Here is a 17,379-nt window from a genome sequence, read left to right as displayed (position 1 = left end):
TTCAACGTTTACAAGCTTCTTGAAGCTTTATTCCTTAGAAAATTGCTAAATTTTTTTCTAGAATCACCCAAAATGTAATGTGGTACTTTTTTTGAATATTTTGATAATTTTGACCTTGAAATCAAATGTTTTGAAAATTTTTGTCGAGCAGCATAACCACTTTAAGCTCTCGACCCAGGTTGTTGAAATTTAACTGCTTGAATTTTTTGTAGATTTTTACGCAATTTCGACAAAACTCAAAATTTTAAATGCTTTCTTTTCAATCTCAATTCAATATGAAAATTTTTACCTTTTCAAGGGCACTTTTGAAAATTACCAGAACAGATTTCTGCTTTGATTTCGACTTCTAGATTTCATTTCTTCGAAAACTACAAAATTTTTTTTTTAAGAATCGCCAAAATGTAATATGGTAATTTTTTTAATATTTTCAAAATTTGACTTTGAAATCAAATGTTTAGGAATTCCTCGTCGAGCACCATAACTGCATTTTGTTTTCGATTCAGCTTGTCGAAATTTATCTGTTTGTATTTTTTGTGGATTTTTAGAGAATTTCGCCAAAATCCAGTTTTTCAAAATTGGTACTTTTTTAAATTTAAATTCAATATGATATTTTGTATTTTTCACGAACATTTTTGAAATTATCAGAAAAGATTCTTCCTTTGATTTCAATGTTTACAAGTTTCTTAAAACTGTATTCCTTAGAAAATTGCTAAATTTTTTTTTAGAATAACCCAAAATGTAATGCGGTACTTTTTTAGAATATTTTGATAATTTGTACCTTGAAATCAACTGTTTTGAAAATTGTTGTCGAGCAGCATAACCACTTTAAGCTCTCGACCCAGGTTGTTGAAATTTAACTGCTTCAATTTTTTGTAGATTTTTACGCAATTTCGACAAAACTCAAAATTTTCAATGCTTTTTCTTCAATCTCAATTTAATATGAAAATTTTTACCTTTTCAAGGGCACTTTTGAAAATTACCAGAACAGATTTCTGCTTTGATTTCGACTTCTAGATTTCATTTCTTCGAAAACTACAAAAATTTTTTTTAAGAATCGTCAAAATGTATATGGAAATTTTTTAAATATTATCAAAATTTGACATTGGAATTAAATGTTTGAAAAAATTTGGTCCACCATCATCAACACATTATATTTTTCGATTCAGCCGGTCGAAATCTATCTGATAGAAATTTTCCAATACTACTAGTATTTTTTTTTTAATTTAAATTCAATATAATATTTTTTATCTTATCACGAGCATTTTCAAACGTATCAGAAAATATGCTTTCCTTGATTTCCATTTGTAATTTTTTTTTACAGCTGCAGTATCACCCAAAATGTTATGAGAATTTTTTTTTATTTTCAAAATTTTACTGAAAACGAATATTTAGAAAATCTTGGTCTTTCGATCCAAGAAATTTATCTGCTTCAATTTTTTTTTAGGTTTTTAAGTTATTTCAACAAAAATTAAGTGTTTCATTTTTTTTTAAATATTGTTCAATATGAAAATTTTCACCATTTCACGAACACTTTTGAAAAATTGCTAGAACAGATTTCTAGGCTGATCTCAAATTCTAGACCATCTATGAGGCTTCATTTCTTCGGAAGTTGCTACAATTATTTTTCAGGATCGCCAAAATATAATGCGGTAATGCTTAAATATTTTCAAAATTTTAAATTTGACTATTAGTTATAATGATAAACAGCAATTTTTATTTTATTTAGCATCTTCTTCTCTTTGTTGTTTTATAAAATAACAAATTCCTGTACTTGTGGTTTATGAATCCATTTTGATTGTTATCCCAGACATTGAGATTTCGCAAAAAATTTAAATTAATAATAAATTAAAAACATTTTGTAACAGTAATAACACGAAAGTCACAGGTGAGATCCTCTCATGGATGGGCCACTTTTTTTCTTACACTTTGATTAGTACTTTAGAATTATGCTTGAGAAAATTTCTAAATTTATAATTATAAGTAGACTATAACTATAATATAAATATCAGAGAATACAACACACAACAAGGAAAATTGCTTAATAAAATTTAGTTATTTTTTAAAAAGACGTCATCACTTTTTTCGTGTGAATCAACATATTCATTTTAGAAGACTAAACTAACACTAATAATAAACATTACTGTGGTCCCATCAAGTAAACATAGTGAACACACATTTTTATTATTATTATTATTTTATTTTAGGAAAACACTTACGGTCTTACTAAAATTTCCTAGTTGTTTACATCGTTTTTTAAGTTTACTATAAAATGTGATTATAAAATTTTATTACTTTATTTTAATATAACACTTATGTGTCTAGCAAAACCTAAAGATAATTGATTGATCCACCAACAAACGAGCCTGTCATGCTGAGTATAAAATGAGAAATACAATAAATATATTTTGAAATGACGTTATCAGTTAATTGAGGGGACGAATTGACAAAATTTGATTCAGTTTCCTTCATAGAAATCCCGTACTCCGCTACTGTCTATGATTCGACTGCATTACGCTACGACTTTTCTAAAGCGCACTTCGGAAACCGAGTATTATTTAGAAAAATCGCTGATGAAAACACCCTTTGGAACTAAACAGAAGAATACATCAAACCGTAAGCCGGCTCCGATCCGGTACTAACGTTCGACGTTTTATAAAACAGGTAAACCCTTCGAGAAATAGCTACGAAGCAGCGGATGCGATATCCTTGGCAAACTTTCGTTGCTTATTTCGGCCATCAAGTCCACGATAACATCGCCACTTCGGGCCGACTCTTCAAGAAATAGATCATTCGCTCTTTCCGCTCGTCCTCATCCGAAATTTACGAGCGCATCCTTCATTATCATAAACCGTTCCTAATTCATCAACCGTTGTCCGCGCCTATTTTTAGCGTAATATACGGTCGATCGGAAGCGCTTCCGCCAAAAATAACGTCCATGGCGTACAAATCAGGCCGGCAAGCTGGCCTTGACACTGCGCACGGAGAATAGATTCAACTCTAAAGCATAGTTTTTAATTTTCGTACTACTAAGGAGGACGAACAACCCCAAACAAAAAGTTTGCGCGCCCTCGGATAATCTAATCAGTTTTAAAAGCTCACTCCAGACATCTGTGTGTCTCGTGCAGGCAATAATCCAGAAGCCACTTTTTCCAGAATTTCAGAATTCGTGCCTCGTGTCGCTTTCCTGCTATGCAAATTCGTGAGTTGTGTTCCTGCAGTATCGGCGTCGGATCGCGTTCATGTCGAGTGGTAGGTTAGGTTTAGGTTAGGCCGCTCGATGGCTCTTCTTCGGCAGAGATGAGAGATTGTGCGCCGTCTCTTCGACGGCTGTTGCGGTTGTCGGTCCAAGATCAGCTGTAGCAGTGCGGGGGTTTGTTATTGATCGTTTCTGCAGCGCTCTCGCGCGACGCTTTCCTCCTCTCCTGATCAATGATCACTCGGCCGCCCCCCACCGCCGCAGCGCTGCCAACCCACGCGCGCGAAAAGTCACCGACGGCCATGTGCTCGGCGGCGGCGTGCCGGACGCAGAGCGCTTCGGAGCGGCGGGACACCGAATTGATGAATATCGGCGGCGAGAAAATTTAGAGTCGAAGCGGCTTTCGAAACAGCGGATGTCGTGATGTCTGAGTAAAGAGCGGGTTTTAGGCTAAAAAAAGCCTAAAATAGGCAAGTTTTAGGAAAAATTTATTTTACGCAACGTCTGGTTTTCTTTGAGATCTACATTTATTTTATTATTTTACACAATCAACGATCCTAATCCTGGTTAAAATTTGCGTAACAAATTATATGTTTGAGATGCACAACAAAATTATGAATAGCAATAAACCAACCTTTGTTATGTCATCAAAATGATCGCAATAATATATTGCCGCTTCAATCCATAGACCTCATATTGTCAGAACAGGTTCTGGAGCCAATAGACAACCCGATAAGGCTTCCCGGAAAGAGAGGGTGGGTGGGTGGGGCTAGTATTTGATAAGATAAGTCTAATTTTGGCACTTTTAACATTCTCAACCATTTTTCAACTATTTTCGAAAATTAGTACATTTTCTTCTAGATTTCGATATCCAGAAGTCATTTTCGGTTTCGTTTCTCCTAAAATTCCTACCGTTTTTCCAAAATCGCTAATTGAAATATAGCACTTTTCAAATTTCCGTCAAAATCACTCGGTATAAAGCTTTTGTAGATAAAAAAGGAAATTATAATTAATGTTTGTTCCACAAAATCCAGTTAATTTAAGAATATACTTTGTGGTTTTTATATATTCATAGAAATGTTTAAAATTTATTTTTGCGCTGCCATAGTTGTAATTGACATTTTACGTTGACACGTGGCGTGTCGTAATGGCAATGAAAAAGGATCTAGCGCCGCAAAATACAAACGAGGAATTTAAGCTTTGAAAAAATAAATTGATTATCACAAAGTAATTACTACTAATTGATAATCATGTATCTAAAGTTATTATAACAAAAAGTGGCTCGAAATTTTAAAAAAGCGCAATTTAAGTTGTAATCTTAAATAGGGGAATTTGTTGATCAAAATTTGGATTTGTAGTAATTTGACAGTTGACACTATTCGATGGTTTGGTTTATGTTGTTGACAACTATTATGTTATTACTATTTGTTAGTAGTTCTTGTTAATTAAAAAAACCGTTTAAACTTGACGTTATTCGCAACCTCACGCTGAATCATAATCACAAGATTCTCTCTGATCTGGAGCCGTAAATAAAAATGTTTCCACTGGTAAGTATTTCAGACTTCTTGGGCTTGTGTCATTCTGCCGCTTTAAAAACGCTGTTAACTTATAAAATTTCGAATGATTTATATTATGTTTGATGCCAAGAGTGCTTTTCAGAACTGAATATATTGTCCACAGTGTGGAGGCTTTCATGATTTCCGACTTAATTTGGAAATAAACCAAGAGCGTCGTTTCAGAAAATTCGCGTATTTTATTTTCTTCGCACCACTTGATGAATTTTTGATATTCGGCTTCATATGGACCTGCGGATTTTGCAGGCAACAAATTTGCAGTTGCTTTATCTGCAATTTTCTGAATACGTGCACGATTTTCCATTTCAACTTTGAAATTCAAAATCTAGACCGGACAAATTGACAGATTGGTATTTGACGTATTTGGTAATAAATTCAATACCAACATAATTTCGGTTCAGAAATATTTATTCTTTTAGCGATTGAAAAATGTTATTTTTTCAAAAAGGCAGCGCAAAAAATATTGTATGATACTCGTGTGAAAACTCCATTGCATTACTCACTTACATACAGCGCTCGACTGCGTCTCGCGCCGTATTCCCGTTCGTAATGCAATGGACCGTTTTCAACACTTGTAACATAAATAACTATTATTTCAAACAATAGAGAAGTCAGGACAAGTCAGGTCACGTTAGGTCAAGTCAGATCAGGTCCATTAAACGAGAAATAAAGCAAATAGTATAACAAAGAAAGTTATGATTAGCGCTTTTTTTACTAATACTTGCCAAGATAAGACTGATTTTGGCAAAAGATGTACACTCTAAGAAAATAGAGAGTAGGTGGGCGGGGCTCGTATTTGATAAGATAAGACCGATTTTGGCACTTTTGAGATTTTCGACCATTTTTCAATTATGTTGGAAAATTAATTGAATACATTTTTTTCTAGATGTCAATATCCACAAGGCATTTTCGGCTTATTTCCTTCACATCGTAGATTCTATTACTAGTTCCCACTCCCACTTTCACTCGAGATAAGAACATAATTAGCCCCGCCCACCCACCCTGCCTCCTTTTCAGTGATTGATTTTATCCAATCTGAATAATGTAAGTGATCATATAGTGAACAGATATAAAATTAGTCGTCAGAATGAGAAGAAGAGGGTGGGTGGGGCTTGTACTTGCTAAGATAAGAGTGATTTTGGCAAATGATATATCTTTTAAGAAAATAAAGGGCGGGTGGGCGGGGCTAATACTTGCCAAGATAAGACTGATTTTGGCAAATGATGTACACTCTAAGAAAATAGAGGGTGGATGGGGGGGCTCGTATTTGATAAGATAAGACTGATTTTGGCACTTTTGACATTTTCGACCATTTTTCAACTATTTTCGAAAATTAGTTGAATACATTTTCTTCTAGATTTCGACATACAGAGTCATTTTCGGCTTATTTTTTTCACATCCTAGATTCTATTATTAGTTTCCACTACCACTTGAGACAAGAACATAATTAGTCCCGCCCACCCACCCTACCTCCTTTTCAGTGATTGATTTTATCCAATCTGAATTAAATTAATGATCTTAGAGTGAACAGAAATAAAATTAGTAGTTATAATGAGAAAAGTATGGTGGGCGGAGCTTGTACTTGCTAAGATAAGAGTGATTTTGGCAAATGACATATCTTCTAAGAAAATAAAGGGCGGGTGGGCGGGGCTAATGCTTGCCAAGATAAGACTGATTTTGGCAAAAGATGTACACTCTAAGAAAATAGACGGTGGGTAGGCGGGGCTCGTATTTGATAAGATAAGACTGATTTTGGCACTTTTGACCATTTCGACCATTTTTCAGCTATTTTCGAAAATTAGTTGAATACATTTTCTTCTAGATTTCGATATCCAGAAGTCATTTTCGGCTAATTTATTTCACATCGTAGATTCTATTACTAATTTCCACTCCCACTCTCACTCGAGAGAAGAACATAATTAGCCCCGCCCACCCACCCTGCCTCCTTTTCGGTGATTGATTTTATCCAATCTGAATAAAATAAGTGATCATATAGTGAACAGATATAAAATTAGTCGTCAGAATGAGAAGAGGAGGGTGGGTGGGGCTTGTACTTGCTAAGATAAGTGTGATTTTGGCAAATGACATATCTTTTAAGAAAATAAAGGACCGGTGGGCGGGGCTAATACTTGTCAAGATAAGACTGATTTTGGCAAAAGATGTACACTCTAAGAAAATACAGGGGGGATGGGCGGGGCTCGTATGTGATAAGGTAAGACTGATTTTGGCACTTTTGACATTTTCGACAATTTTTCAACTATTTTCGAAAATTAGTTGAATACATTTTCTTCTAGATTTCGATATACTGGGTCATTTTCGACTTATTTTTTTCACATCCTAGATTCTATTATTAGTTTCCACTCCCACTTGAGACAAGAACATAATTAGTCCCCCCACCCACCCTACCTCCTTTTCAGTGATTGATTTTATCCAATCTGAATAAAATGAGTGATCATATAGTGAACAGAAATAAAATTAGTCGTTAGAATGAGAAGAGGAGGGTGGGTGGGGCTTGTACTTGCTAAGATAAGTGATTTTGGCAAATGACATATCTTCTAAGAAAATAAAGGGTGGGTGGGCGGGGCTAATACTCGCCAAGATAAGACTGATTTTGGAAAAAGATGTACACACTACGAAAATAGAGGGTGGGTGGGCGGGGCTCGTATTTGATAAGATAAGACTGATTTTGGCACTTTTGACATTTTCGATCGATTTTCAACTACTTTCGAAAATTAGTTGAATACATTTTCTTCTAGATTTCGATATCCAGAAGTAATTTTCGGCTTACTTTTTTCACACCATGGATTCTATTATTAGTTTCCACTCCCACTCTAGAGAAGAACATAATTAGCCCCGCCCACCCACCCTGCCTCCTTTTGCAGTGATTGATTTTATCCAATCTGAATTAAATGAATGATCTTACAGTGAACAGAAATAAAACTAGTAGATATAATGAGAAAAGTATGGTGGGCGGAGCTTGTACTCGCTACGATAAGAGTGATTTTGGCAAGAGATGTACTTTCTAAGAAAATAGAGGGTGGGTGGGCGGGGCTAGTACTTGCCAAGATAAGACTGATTTTGGCAGAAGATGTACTTTCTAAGAAAATAGAGGGTGGGTGGGCGGGGCTAGTATTTGATAAGATAAGACTGATTTTGTCAAATGCCAGAGGCGTGACTTAAAGGTTAACATGCGGACACTTGTACAGATCTTTCATAAGTTTCGTTGATTTTATTTTGTATTGAATACTTATAAATATAGTGAACCAAGAGCTATAAGGTTATATGGCCATCATAAAAGTAGTTGACCGCAAATAAAGACCCCCTTTGTGTGGTTCGCACTAAGCTTACCGGTTGGCAATAAATCATCTTCTAAACATTTCTTGCTCATATTTAACAGGGCCGGCTTTCAAAGCGAGTGGTTATTTCGGAACCCTCAGCGGCTGCAGGTAGTAAGGAAATAGTAGAGTGGTGGATTTTCATATTTAGTGAAAGCCGCCCCTGAACGAAACCACAAGAGCCGGTCGAGCTGCAGTGGACACGTTATTTACGACCCTAAAACCTTTTCTATTTTAAACAACTTAACTTCGACACAATGGGATGATTTTATGATGGCCATATAACCTTATAACTCTTGGTTCACTATACATATGATGTTCGAAAGAACGTAAGGATCATAATGCATAAAAATACAACTTTCTTTTAAATACAGCGTCTAAAGATTGACACAAAAAGAAATACATAAAAACATAAAAAAGATTCGACTCATCAAACTTGAAAAACTATTCCATTACACTTGTAAATGACCTATAAAATAGACTACAAAATATTATGAATTAACCCCGATCGATTTTCTGACAACTTTAATCAGTACATCATAACTACTACATTGTGTATCTTTGTTAATCAAAAATCAAAATGACTAATGATGTATTTTAAATAGTCATTAATTTCAAAATGCATTTTTCTAAACAACGGTATTTCATACCCAGGTCACGCCTAGTCCGTTCTAGATGATTTATTCAACGTTAATTACGAAACAATGTATACTCTATGAGAGTGAGAGAAATAGAGCTACCGAAAGATAAAGAGAGACTATACTTATTAAGTATAAAAATATAATCTTTCGTACCCATTTTCCACTGGATAATGAATTATTAGTGATTATTTGTGAAGACAAATTGATGAAATTCGATACACTTGAACTTTTAAAAATTGCTTCAAAGTATCAAAACCTTTAGAAATAATCCGAATTCCAAATTTGTACACATTTTTGGGACAAGACTGACCAAAATGTTACAAAACAAGTGTTAATACATAAAAACTGTTATGAGCTGATGATCTTCCAATGACTGAAGCGATTATCCTCAAACATAGCTAGGAACCATTCCGATTAAACCAGCTTTCAAACAAAACAAATGCATTGAAATCGATTGATCTGTTTGGGAGCTACGATGCCACAAACAGACAGACAGATAGACAGACAGACAAACAGACAGACAGCAGGCAAGGGAACTTCTGTTTAAATAACTTTAGACCATTTTTTTTGTCGGAAATAAGCAGTTTGTGCCCAAAGACTCATTTTAGTGTATCTCAGAAAGAGTCGGCAATGCTTCTTTTGTAGTTTCTAGAGCTTTGTACGAGGAAAACACTGATGGAAACCGCGTTCCGAAATTTTCATAAATAATTGAGATATCGATTTTTCAAAATACCTCACAAAAATTTCGTCAAAAGTTATGAAAAAAAATAATGATAAACTAAAGTAATTCAACCTAAATTGTGTTTTGTTGCTGGATGAACTTGAAAACATTTTTTGTTTTACTTTTTACGAATCTGAAAATGCCTGAGTTCCACAGTGTTTAGGTACGTATTATTTTGGGAGTCCACGGATATTTTTTTGTAAATTATTTGAAACAAATTTGGGGGACTTTGATGTTCTATTTTTGGAAAATTCTGACCTGAAATGTTTTTGAGTTAATTTTGGGACCCAGTCTTTTTTTTGAAAAATAACTTGAGGTGTTAGATATTCCTGTTCGGAAATAATTTGAATTTGAAAGTGCTTTGGAGCCTCTAGTGTCTTTTCTTATCATAATTTAATTAAATTTCTTACAGGATACGTCATCTGTCAAAATCAGTCTTATCTTAGCAGGAACTAGCCCCGCCCACCCACCCTCTCTTTTCTTACAGGATACGTCATCTGCCAAAATCACTGTTATCTTAGCAAGAACTAGCCCCGCCCACCCGCCCTCTCTTTTCTTGTAGGGTATGCCATTTGCCGAAATTAGTTTTATCTTAGCAGGTACAATATATAAATATTTACACTGGTTGTTATGTTTATTGTCCTAAAAAAATAAAATGTGGATTTCAGTCACTATCGTTACTAAGAAATCAGAAAGTAAGTCGAAGGTATTCAAGTATTAGGTGCGTGCAAGGTTGCCAATTTTACTTTTTGACATTTTAAAAACCAAAAACACTATTTTTGAAAAGAATGCCGTTCTGAATGTATTAGTTTTCATAAAATTCCACCATATGAAAAATTCTAGTTTCTACTTTCTACTTTCATATAATCATAGCACCTACCAGTTAGGATACCGCTAGGATGCCTAGGGGAAAAATCAAAGCGGATTCATACACCACAAATGTAGGCGTATATTATTATAAGACATTTAAATAATTTTAAAGTAGAAACTTTTGAGATGGCGTCACGAAATTGTTGGTAGGGATGAATAGCCAAATTTTGAATAGTATTTGACCATCTACTTCCATTCCTAATGTACATACAAAATTTGACGACAATCGGCATAAAAATCAACACAAACGACAGATAGACAGATGGAAACGGGAGACCAATTTTTTCACACTTTAGGGGTCATGGAATGTCGCGAAACACATTAGAACATTAATATAGAACTTGTCACCCACAATGTTCAAAAATATTTTTCGTTTCTGTGTTTTCAATTGTTGTTGTAAGTAATACATTGATAACATTAAAATAATACACATAACATGCAAAACAAATCTTTCGAAATAATATGACCCCAGAGTTGTCTATTTTTGTGCATAATCGTCTAAACAACTGTCAGCAGAATAGATAACCAAAGTGAAAAATTTTAACATTTCAAATCCAAAAGTTCTGAGATAACCTAGTATGAGATCATTTCACTTAATTAATTTTCTGAGCAAAGGTTAACTCACGATAACTTAAATATCTAGTTCATGCATCTAATATAAGTGAATATAATAAAAAATAAAGGTAGTAGATAGTTAGTTCAACTAAGAAATCCAAATCAAATCTTTATATCGAATTATTATCATGAAGTTATTACAATTTGTTTCTTGAAGACAGATTTACATGAAAACCTAGTTTAACGCTCGTTCCATAAGCTAATTTCGACTTTAAGCAATATAGAAAATCATGTAAGTATTAAAATTTTCGGTTGATCTTGTGATACCATTTTTTTTCACAATTTTCTCGTTTTTTTGGACATATCGGTGTACAATTGCCACAAAAACGCCAAAACTGATTTTAAATTGTACTCTACCCCAAAATTAGTGCGTCGTTGCTCAATAATTTATTGTTGTGCAAATTAAATTCCGCACAAAATAATTGGAAATGCACAGAGTGGGTGAGCGAATTAAATTTGGTCAATAAAATAATGAAAGGTCAACAGGTTTTAAACAGATCGAAATGAATTATTACCAGAAAAGTGATTCGATTTATGGCGGTGATATTAAAAATGCATTTCCCGGTTTCTTCGCGTGCTTGATGGCGAACTGCTCGTGGACAATAAAACAACGGAGTTGTACATCTCGCGTGAGGAAAGTATAGAAAGCATAAAAATTCCAGTCGAAAACATGTGTTTTGAATTTACAGTATTTTAATTTTTTAGATCTTTGAGTAACTATTTACTCTGTTGCTTCAGCTGATTTGAATATATTGTACATGTATTTGGGCCGAAAATAACACAATTCATAAGTCTTGGAAAAAATTCCAGCACCTGTTGATTCGCGTTAATAACTTAGTAAATGATGATGAAGACTGGTATCAGTGGAATAACAGTTTAATTTTGATCAGCTGGAATAAACATGCTACAAAAATAAAAATTGCTTTCTTACCTTAGCTTAAATTTCAATAGAATATTCCTTGTTTTTAAATAAATAAATCTCTAGACGTTGAAACATATTATGTTTATGTGAAAGATTTAAAAAAAAAGATGCGAAAATTCTCCAACATTGTTTTCGCATTGTATTTTTCCAAAATTAATTAAGAGGGGAATATTTTTACTTCACGGTTGTTTATTAGTTTTAAACGTTTATATATTAGCTGATCATTTATTTCTACCGACACTTGTTTTACCTCATGCAGTTTTATGGATTCTGCTGTCCATATAATGATGTAAAACATATTTGAAACTTGTTCTGATATTTTTTATAATGTCCAGACCTAACAAATATTAACACTTACATATTGTAACGTCATTCATTCTTATTTTTCTATTTAAGTAAGACAGTTTTATTGTATTTACTTTATGGTAGACAATTTATAGCTAAATGCTTTTCAATATTTTCAGTTGGAAAGTTTTGTCGTCCATCTGCTGACATGGATTTGTTTGTTCACAAGCTTTGTCCCATAACAACGGATTTTAAAGCACTGATTACATCGTTTTTAAATCAGTTTCAACAATTTTAAAATGTTTACTTCGTTGCAGCAACAGTTAGTCAATTACCCGGAATTTTTTTTAGGTTAAATTTTTGTTTACATAAGTGAATTCTTATTCGACCTTCGAAAAATATTTTTATGACAATCGATGTCCTAAATTTAAGCATGTCAAAGATGTCTAGAAACAAAATGAGGATTATCTTGAAGTATAGTCGCGGAAATACTCCTAGTCAATACACTTGGAATGTGAATTTGTTGGTAACTTTCCGTAGGTGATTTCTTATATGTTACGAATATGTTGCTATGGATAAATCTAAATTTCAAATTCGTAATTATTGAAAGGTACAGGTAAAACAGGAAAGTCAATAAGATATTTTTTTGTAAACAGAATTTTTAAGTTCAGAGACTAATTATCTAGTAACGTAGATCCTCTGTTTTCAATTGTTATATCAAGTAAAAAAATGGTAAATTTTAACTTTCCTTGACACCTCAAGTCTACTACGATAAGTCGCGTTATCTAGCACAATAAGAGAAGTTTCCCGGAAACTTGGTATCAACTGTTCTTTGAACCATTTTTCAAAATTTTTCTGGTTCATGATATCATGATAGTTCCCAGATTTGCTATTACCTTTAAAAATTAAAGAGGCTCCTATCAACAATGTCATTAAAAAATACTCGAAAAATATTGGTTCTAAGTTGGATCCTTGGGGTATACTCGAATGACGAAAAAATGTTTTGGACATGAAATTACAATAAGAAAAGCCAACTTTTTCAACATGATAAAATGTCAATCACGTGGTTTTTACCGTCAATAGTTTCTAAAGTGTATTAACTAACGCAAGCTAAATTAGAGATGATAAACAAAAACGAGGTCCTTCTGACTTATCCACTAAACAATAAAAATTTGCAAAAACAAGATCCAAGATACGGTTAAATTTGTCAAACACTGTTATATTTTACCTTTTCTCGACGTTTCATGACCCCTAGAATACGAAAACATAGATCTCTCGTTTCCGTCTAAATTGTCTAAAGAATGGTATGATGTCATCTCCAACTTTTACAATACTAATAAATATATTTAAATTTTATAAAATATTATATATTCCTCAAGTTGTAGATTATGAATCCCTGTTGGGTTTTGCCATACATTTTTTGCAAAAAAATCAAAATTCTATCTAAAATATGCAAATTATGATATTTGTGATTTATCTTTCCATTCATATTTTTTAGACTAGCTTCTGAAGGGTAACTCAAAACAATTATTAAATAAATCAATTTATTTTATTGATTAAATCAGAAACGACCCACTTCATTTTCATTTTCCAGAAAATTTGGGAATAAAATATATTTATATATTTTCACTTTCTTGTTGTGAAAAGAAAACTACATATATTAAGAAAAAATGGACAAAATATAAGCCCCGCCCACCCACCCTGTCTCAAATGTCATGTGTTTTTTTATTCATCGTGAGTCGGAAGGGTGAAGCTTATTTGCAAAATTCTCATTTCTCCACAAGACATTACCATGTGAAATATGTTTTTAAAAGGGTAAAATTTTGTAGAAAAATTAGGATTTTGCAATTAAGCTCCACCCCCCGATTGAGATAGGGTGGTGGGTGGGGTTTATCTTTTGTTCTTTTTTTCTTAATATACATAATCTTTTCACAACAAGAAACTTAAAACATGTTCAAAATGATGAATTTCTGTGGGGAAATATGAATTTTGCTATTACGCTCCACCCTTCGAATTCACGACGAATAAAAAATTTGTTAGTTAAAACTTCTAGTTTCTTTAAAAAACACGATTACTTACGAACACGTTTCACGTAGCAATTTTTTGAGGAAAAATATAGATTTTGCAATTAAGCTCCACCTCCCGGCTCACGATGAATAAAAAAATTCATCACAATTGAGACAGGGTGGGTGGGCGGGGCTTATATTTTGCTTCTTTTTTAACATACGTAGCCTTCTTTTCACAACAAGAAACTTAAAACCTATCCAAAATAGTAAATTTTTGGAGGGAAATACGGATTTTGCAATTAAGCTTCACCTCCCGACTCACGATGAATAAAAAAATTCATCACAATTGAGACAGAGTGGGTGGGCGGGGCTTATATTTTGCTCCTTTTTTAACATACGTCGTAGCCTTCTTTTCACAACAAGAAACTTAAAACCTATCAAAAATAGTACATTTTTGTGGGGAAATATGGATTTTGTAATTCCCCTTCACCCCTCGGTCTAACAACGAATGAAAAATTTATCACAATTGAGATCGGGACCTTTTTTTTAATATAGTTTTCTTTGAACAATGCGATAGTTAAACATATTTTTAGTTTCTTGTAAGGAAAAGAAGACTACGTATATTAAGAAAAAATAGACAAAATATTGGCCCCACCCACCCACCCCATCTCAGTAGTGTACATAATTTTTTAAACTTCGTAACTTTTACAAATTCTAGAACTTAAATTATCCTGAGATCTCTATAAATCTTCTTGGGCTGTTAAAACTCTCAGAATTTTAAAATTCTTAAATATCTTAGTTTTATATAAACGTACAAAATTTCTCTATCTAAGACACTCGTATTTTAGATTTCTATTTATATTCAGAAGCCTCACATATGTATTAACAATAATCTTAGGATTTTAAATCTTTCGGATTTTTTTAAATTTTGAGACCACAACGTCATGTTTTTGTTGTTTGAGCTTAATGACATTTCTGTCAATAAGTGTTTTTTTAATGTTCGAATTTCTCATTCCTTTGTGATTGTTTTTCAAGACCTGAAAGATTTTACTCAGGCCTTTATAAGTCTTTTGAAAATTTTCGTCTAGAACATTTCGAGTTTTGTCAATTTTACTGAGATTTTCTAGACTTTCAAGTTTTTGCGACTTTCGTAATCTTTAGATTGCTAGGTACTTTTAAGGTATTTTGTCTTTTGAAATTTTGTGCTATTAGATGACGTTTTGGAGTACAAGATTTCCAAATCTAAGATATTATGGATTTATGTTCATATCATATTCCGATGATTGACATAATAATAATAATATTAGGATTTTTAATTTTTTGGATTTTTTAAATTTTAAATTTCATGTTTTCTGCTGTTTGAGATTTACGACTTTGCCCTGTTTATAAGATATTTTCGTTTTTTTTTTATTTTCAAATTTTACAATCTCGTGTAGTTTTTTTTTCAAGATTTGAGAGATTTTGCGATTTCTGAAACTAGTCTCCCGGCTCACGGATGATGAATGAAAGAAATCATCACAATTGAGACAGGGTGGGTGGGCGGGGCTTATATTTGGTTCTTTTTTAACATACGTATCCTTCTTTTCACAATAAGAAACTTTAAACCTATCCAAAATAGTAAATTTTTGTAGGGAAATATGGATTTTGCAATTAAGCTCCACCTCCCGACTCACGGTGAATAAAAAAATTCATCACAATTGAGACAGGGTGGGTGGGCGGTGCTTATATTTGGTTTTTTTTTAACATACGTAGCCTTCTTTTCACAATAAGAAACTTAAAACCTATCCAAAATAGTAAATTTTTGTGGGGAAATATGGATTTTGTAATTCCGGTTCAATCCTCGGTCTAACAACGAATGAAAAATTTATCACAATTGAGATCGGGACCTTTTTTTAATATAGTTTTCTTTGAACAGTGCGATAGTTAAACATATTTTTAGTTTCTTATAAGGAAAAGGAGACTACGTATATTAAGAAAAAATTGACAAAATATTGGCCCCGCCCACCCACCCCTTCTCAGTTGTGTACAATTTTTTTTTAATCTTCGTAACTTTTACAAATTCTAGTTCTTAGATTATCCTGAGATCTCTTTAAATCTTCTTGGGCTGTTAGAAATCTCAGAGCTTTTGAAATTCTTAAGAATTTTAGTCTTATATAAACCTACAAAATTTCTATATCTAAGATACTCGTAATTTAAATTTCTTTTGATTTAGAAATATTCAGAAGCCTCATATGTGTAACAATAATGTTAGGATTTTAAATTTTTCGTTTTTTTTTAAATTTTAAGACCACAACATCATGTTTTTTGTTGTTTGACATTGATGACATTTCTCTGTTAATAAGTATTTTTTTAATGTTCGAATTTTTCATTCCTTTGTGATTGTTTTTCACGATTTGAAAGATTTTACTGAGGCCTTTATGAGTCTTTAGATTGCTAGATACTTTTAAGGTATTTTGTTTTTTTGAAATGTTGTGCTATTAGATGACGTTTTTGAAGTTTTGCGATATTTGCGACTTTTGGTTTTTTGAAATTACGGATTTTTTAATGTGACATTTTGTCATTTAAAAGTCTGCTGACATCTGGTAAATCTTCTAAAACTTTTTGGGCTGTTACACCTTTCAAAATCTTCTGGTTTTATCTGAACCTACAAGATTTCCAGATCTAAGATATTTTGGATTTCAAGATTTGAAAGATTTTACTGAGGCCTTTATAAGTCTTTAGATTGCTAGATACTTTTAAAGTATTTTGTTTTTTTGAAATTTTGTGCTATTAGATGACGTTTTTGAATTTTTGCGATATTTACGACTTTTGGTTTTTTGAAATTAAGGATTTTTTGATGTGACATTTTGCTATTTAAAAGTCTGCTGGCATCTGGTAAATCTTCTAAAACTTTTTGAGCTGTTACACCTTTCAAAATCTTCTGGTTTTATCTGAAACCACAAGATTTCCAGATCTAAGATATTTTGGATTTCAAGATTTGAAAGATTTTACTGAGGCCTTTATAAGTCTTTAGATTGCTAGATACTTTTAAGGTATTTTGTTTTTTTGAAATTTTGTGCTATTAGATGACGTTTTTGAATTTTTGCGGTATTTACGACTTTTGGTTTTTTGAAATTGAGGATTTTCTGATGTGACATTTTGCCATTTAGAAATCTGCTGACATCTGGTAAATCTTCTAAAACTTTTTGAGCTGTTACACCTTTCAAAATCTTTT

General features: G+C 32.8%; 1 protein-coding gene across 7 annotated transcripts in view; it reads left to right on the top strand.

Moving 5' to 3' along the window:
* The window catches only part of LOC135127768 (potassium voltage-gated channel protein Shaker), an 843,060-nt gene that overhangs the window by 703,045 nt on the left and 122,636 nt on the right, over positions 1-17,379 (top strand). The window contains exon 1 of one of the 7 annotated variants that reach the window (XM_064054372.1): positions 11,150-11,184. The exons of the other annotated variants lie outside the window; for them this stretch is intronic. Within the exon in view, the coding sequence (XP_063910442.1) occupies positions 11,183-11,184 (2 nt within the window). The 5' untranslated portion in view covers positions 11,150-11,182. Of the gene's footprint in view, positions 1-11,149; positions 11,185-17,379 lie in introns of those variants that run through there. 7 annotated transcript variants of the gene reach the window in all.

This window comes from Zophobas morio, unplaced genomic scaffold, assembly GCF_036711695.1.
Source record: "Zophobas morio isolate AGI-343-1 ecotype UQ-CSIRO unplaced genomic scaffold, CSIRO_AGI_Zmor_V1 ptg000012l, whole genome shotgun sequence".
In the NCBI taxonomy this organism is placed as follows: Eukaryota; Metazoa; Arthropoda; class Insecta; order Coleoptera; family Tenebrionidae; genus Zophobas; species Zophobas morio.
This window is presented reverse-complemented; position numbering and strand designations above follow the sequence as displayed.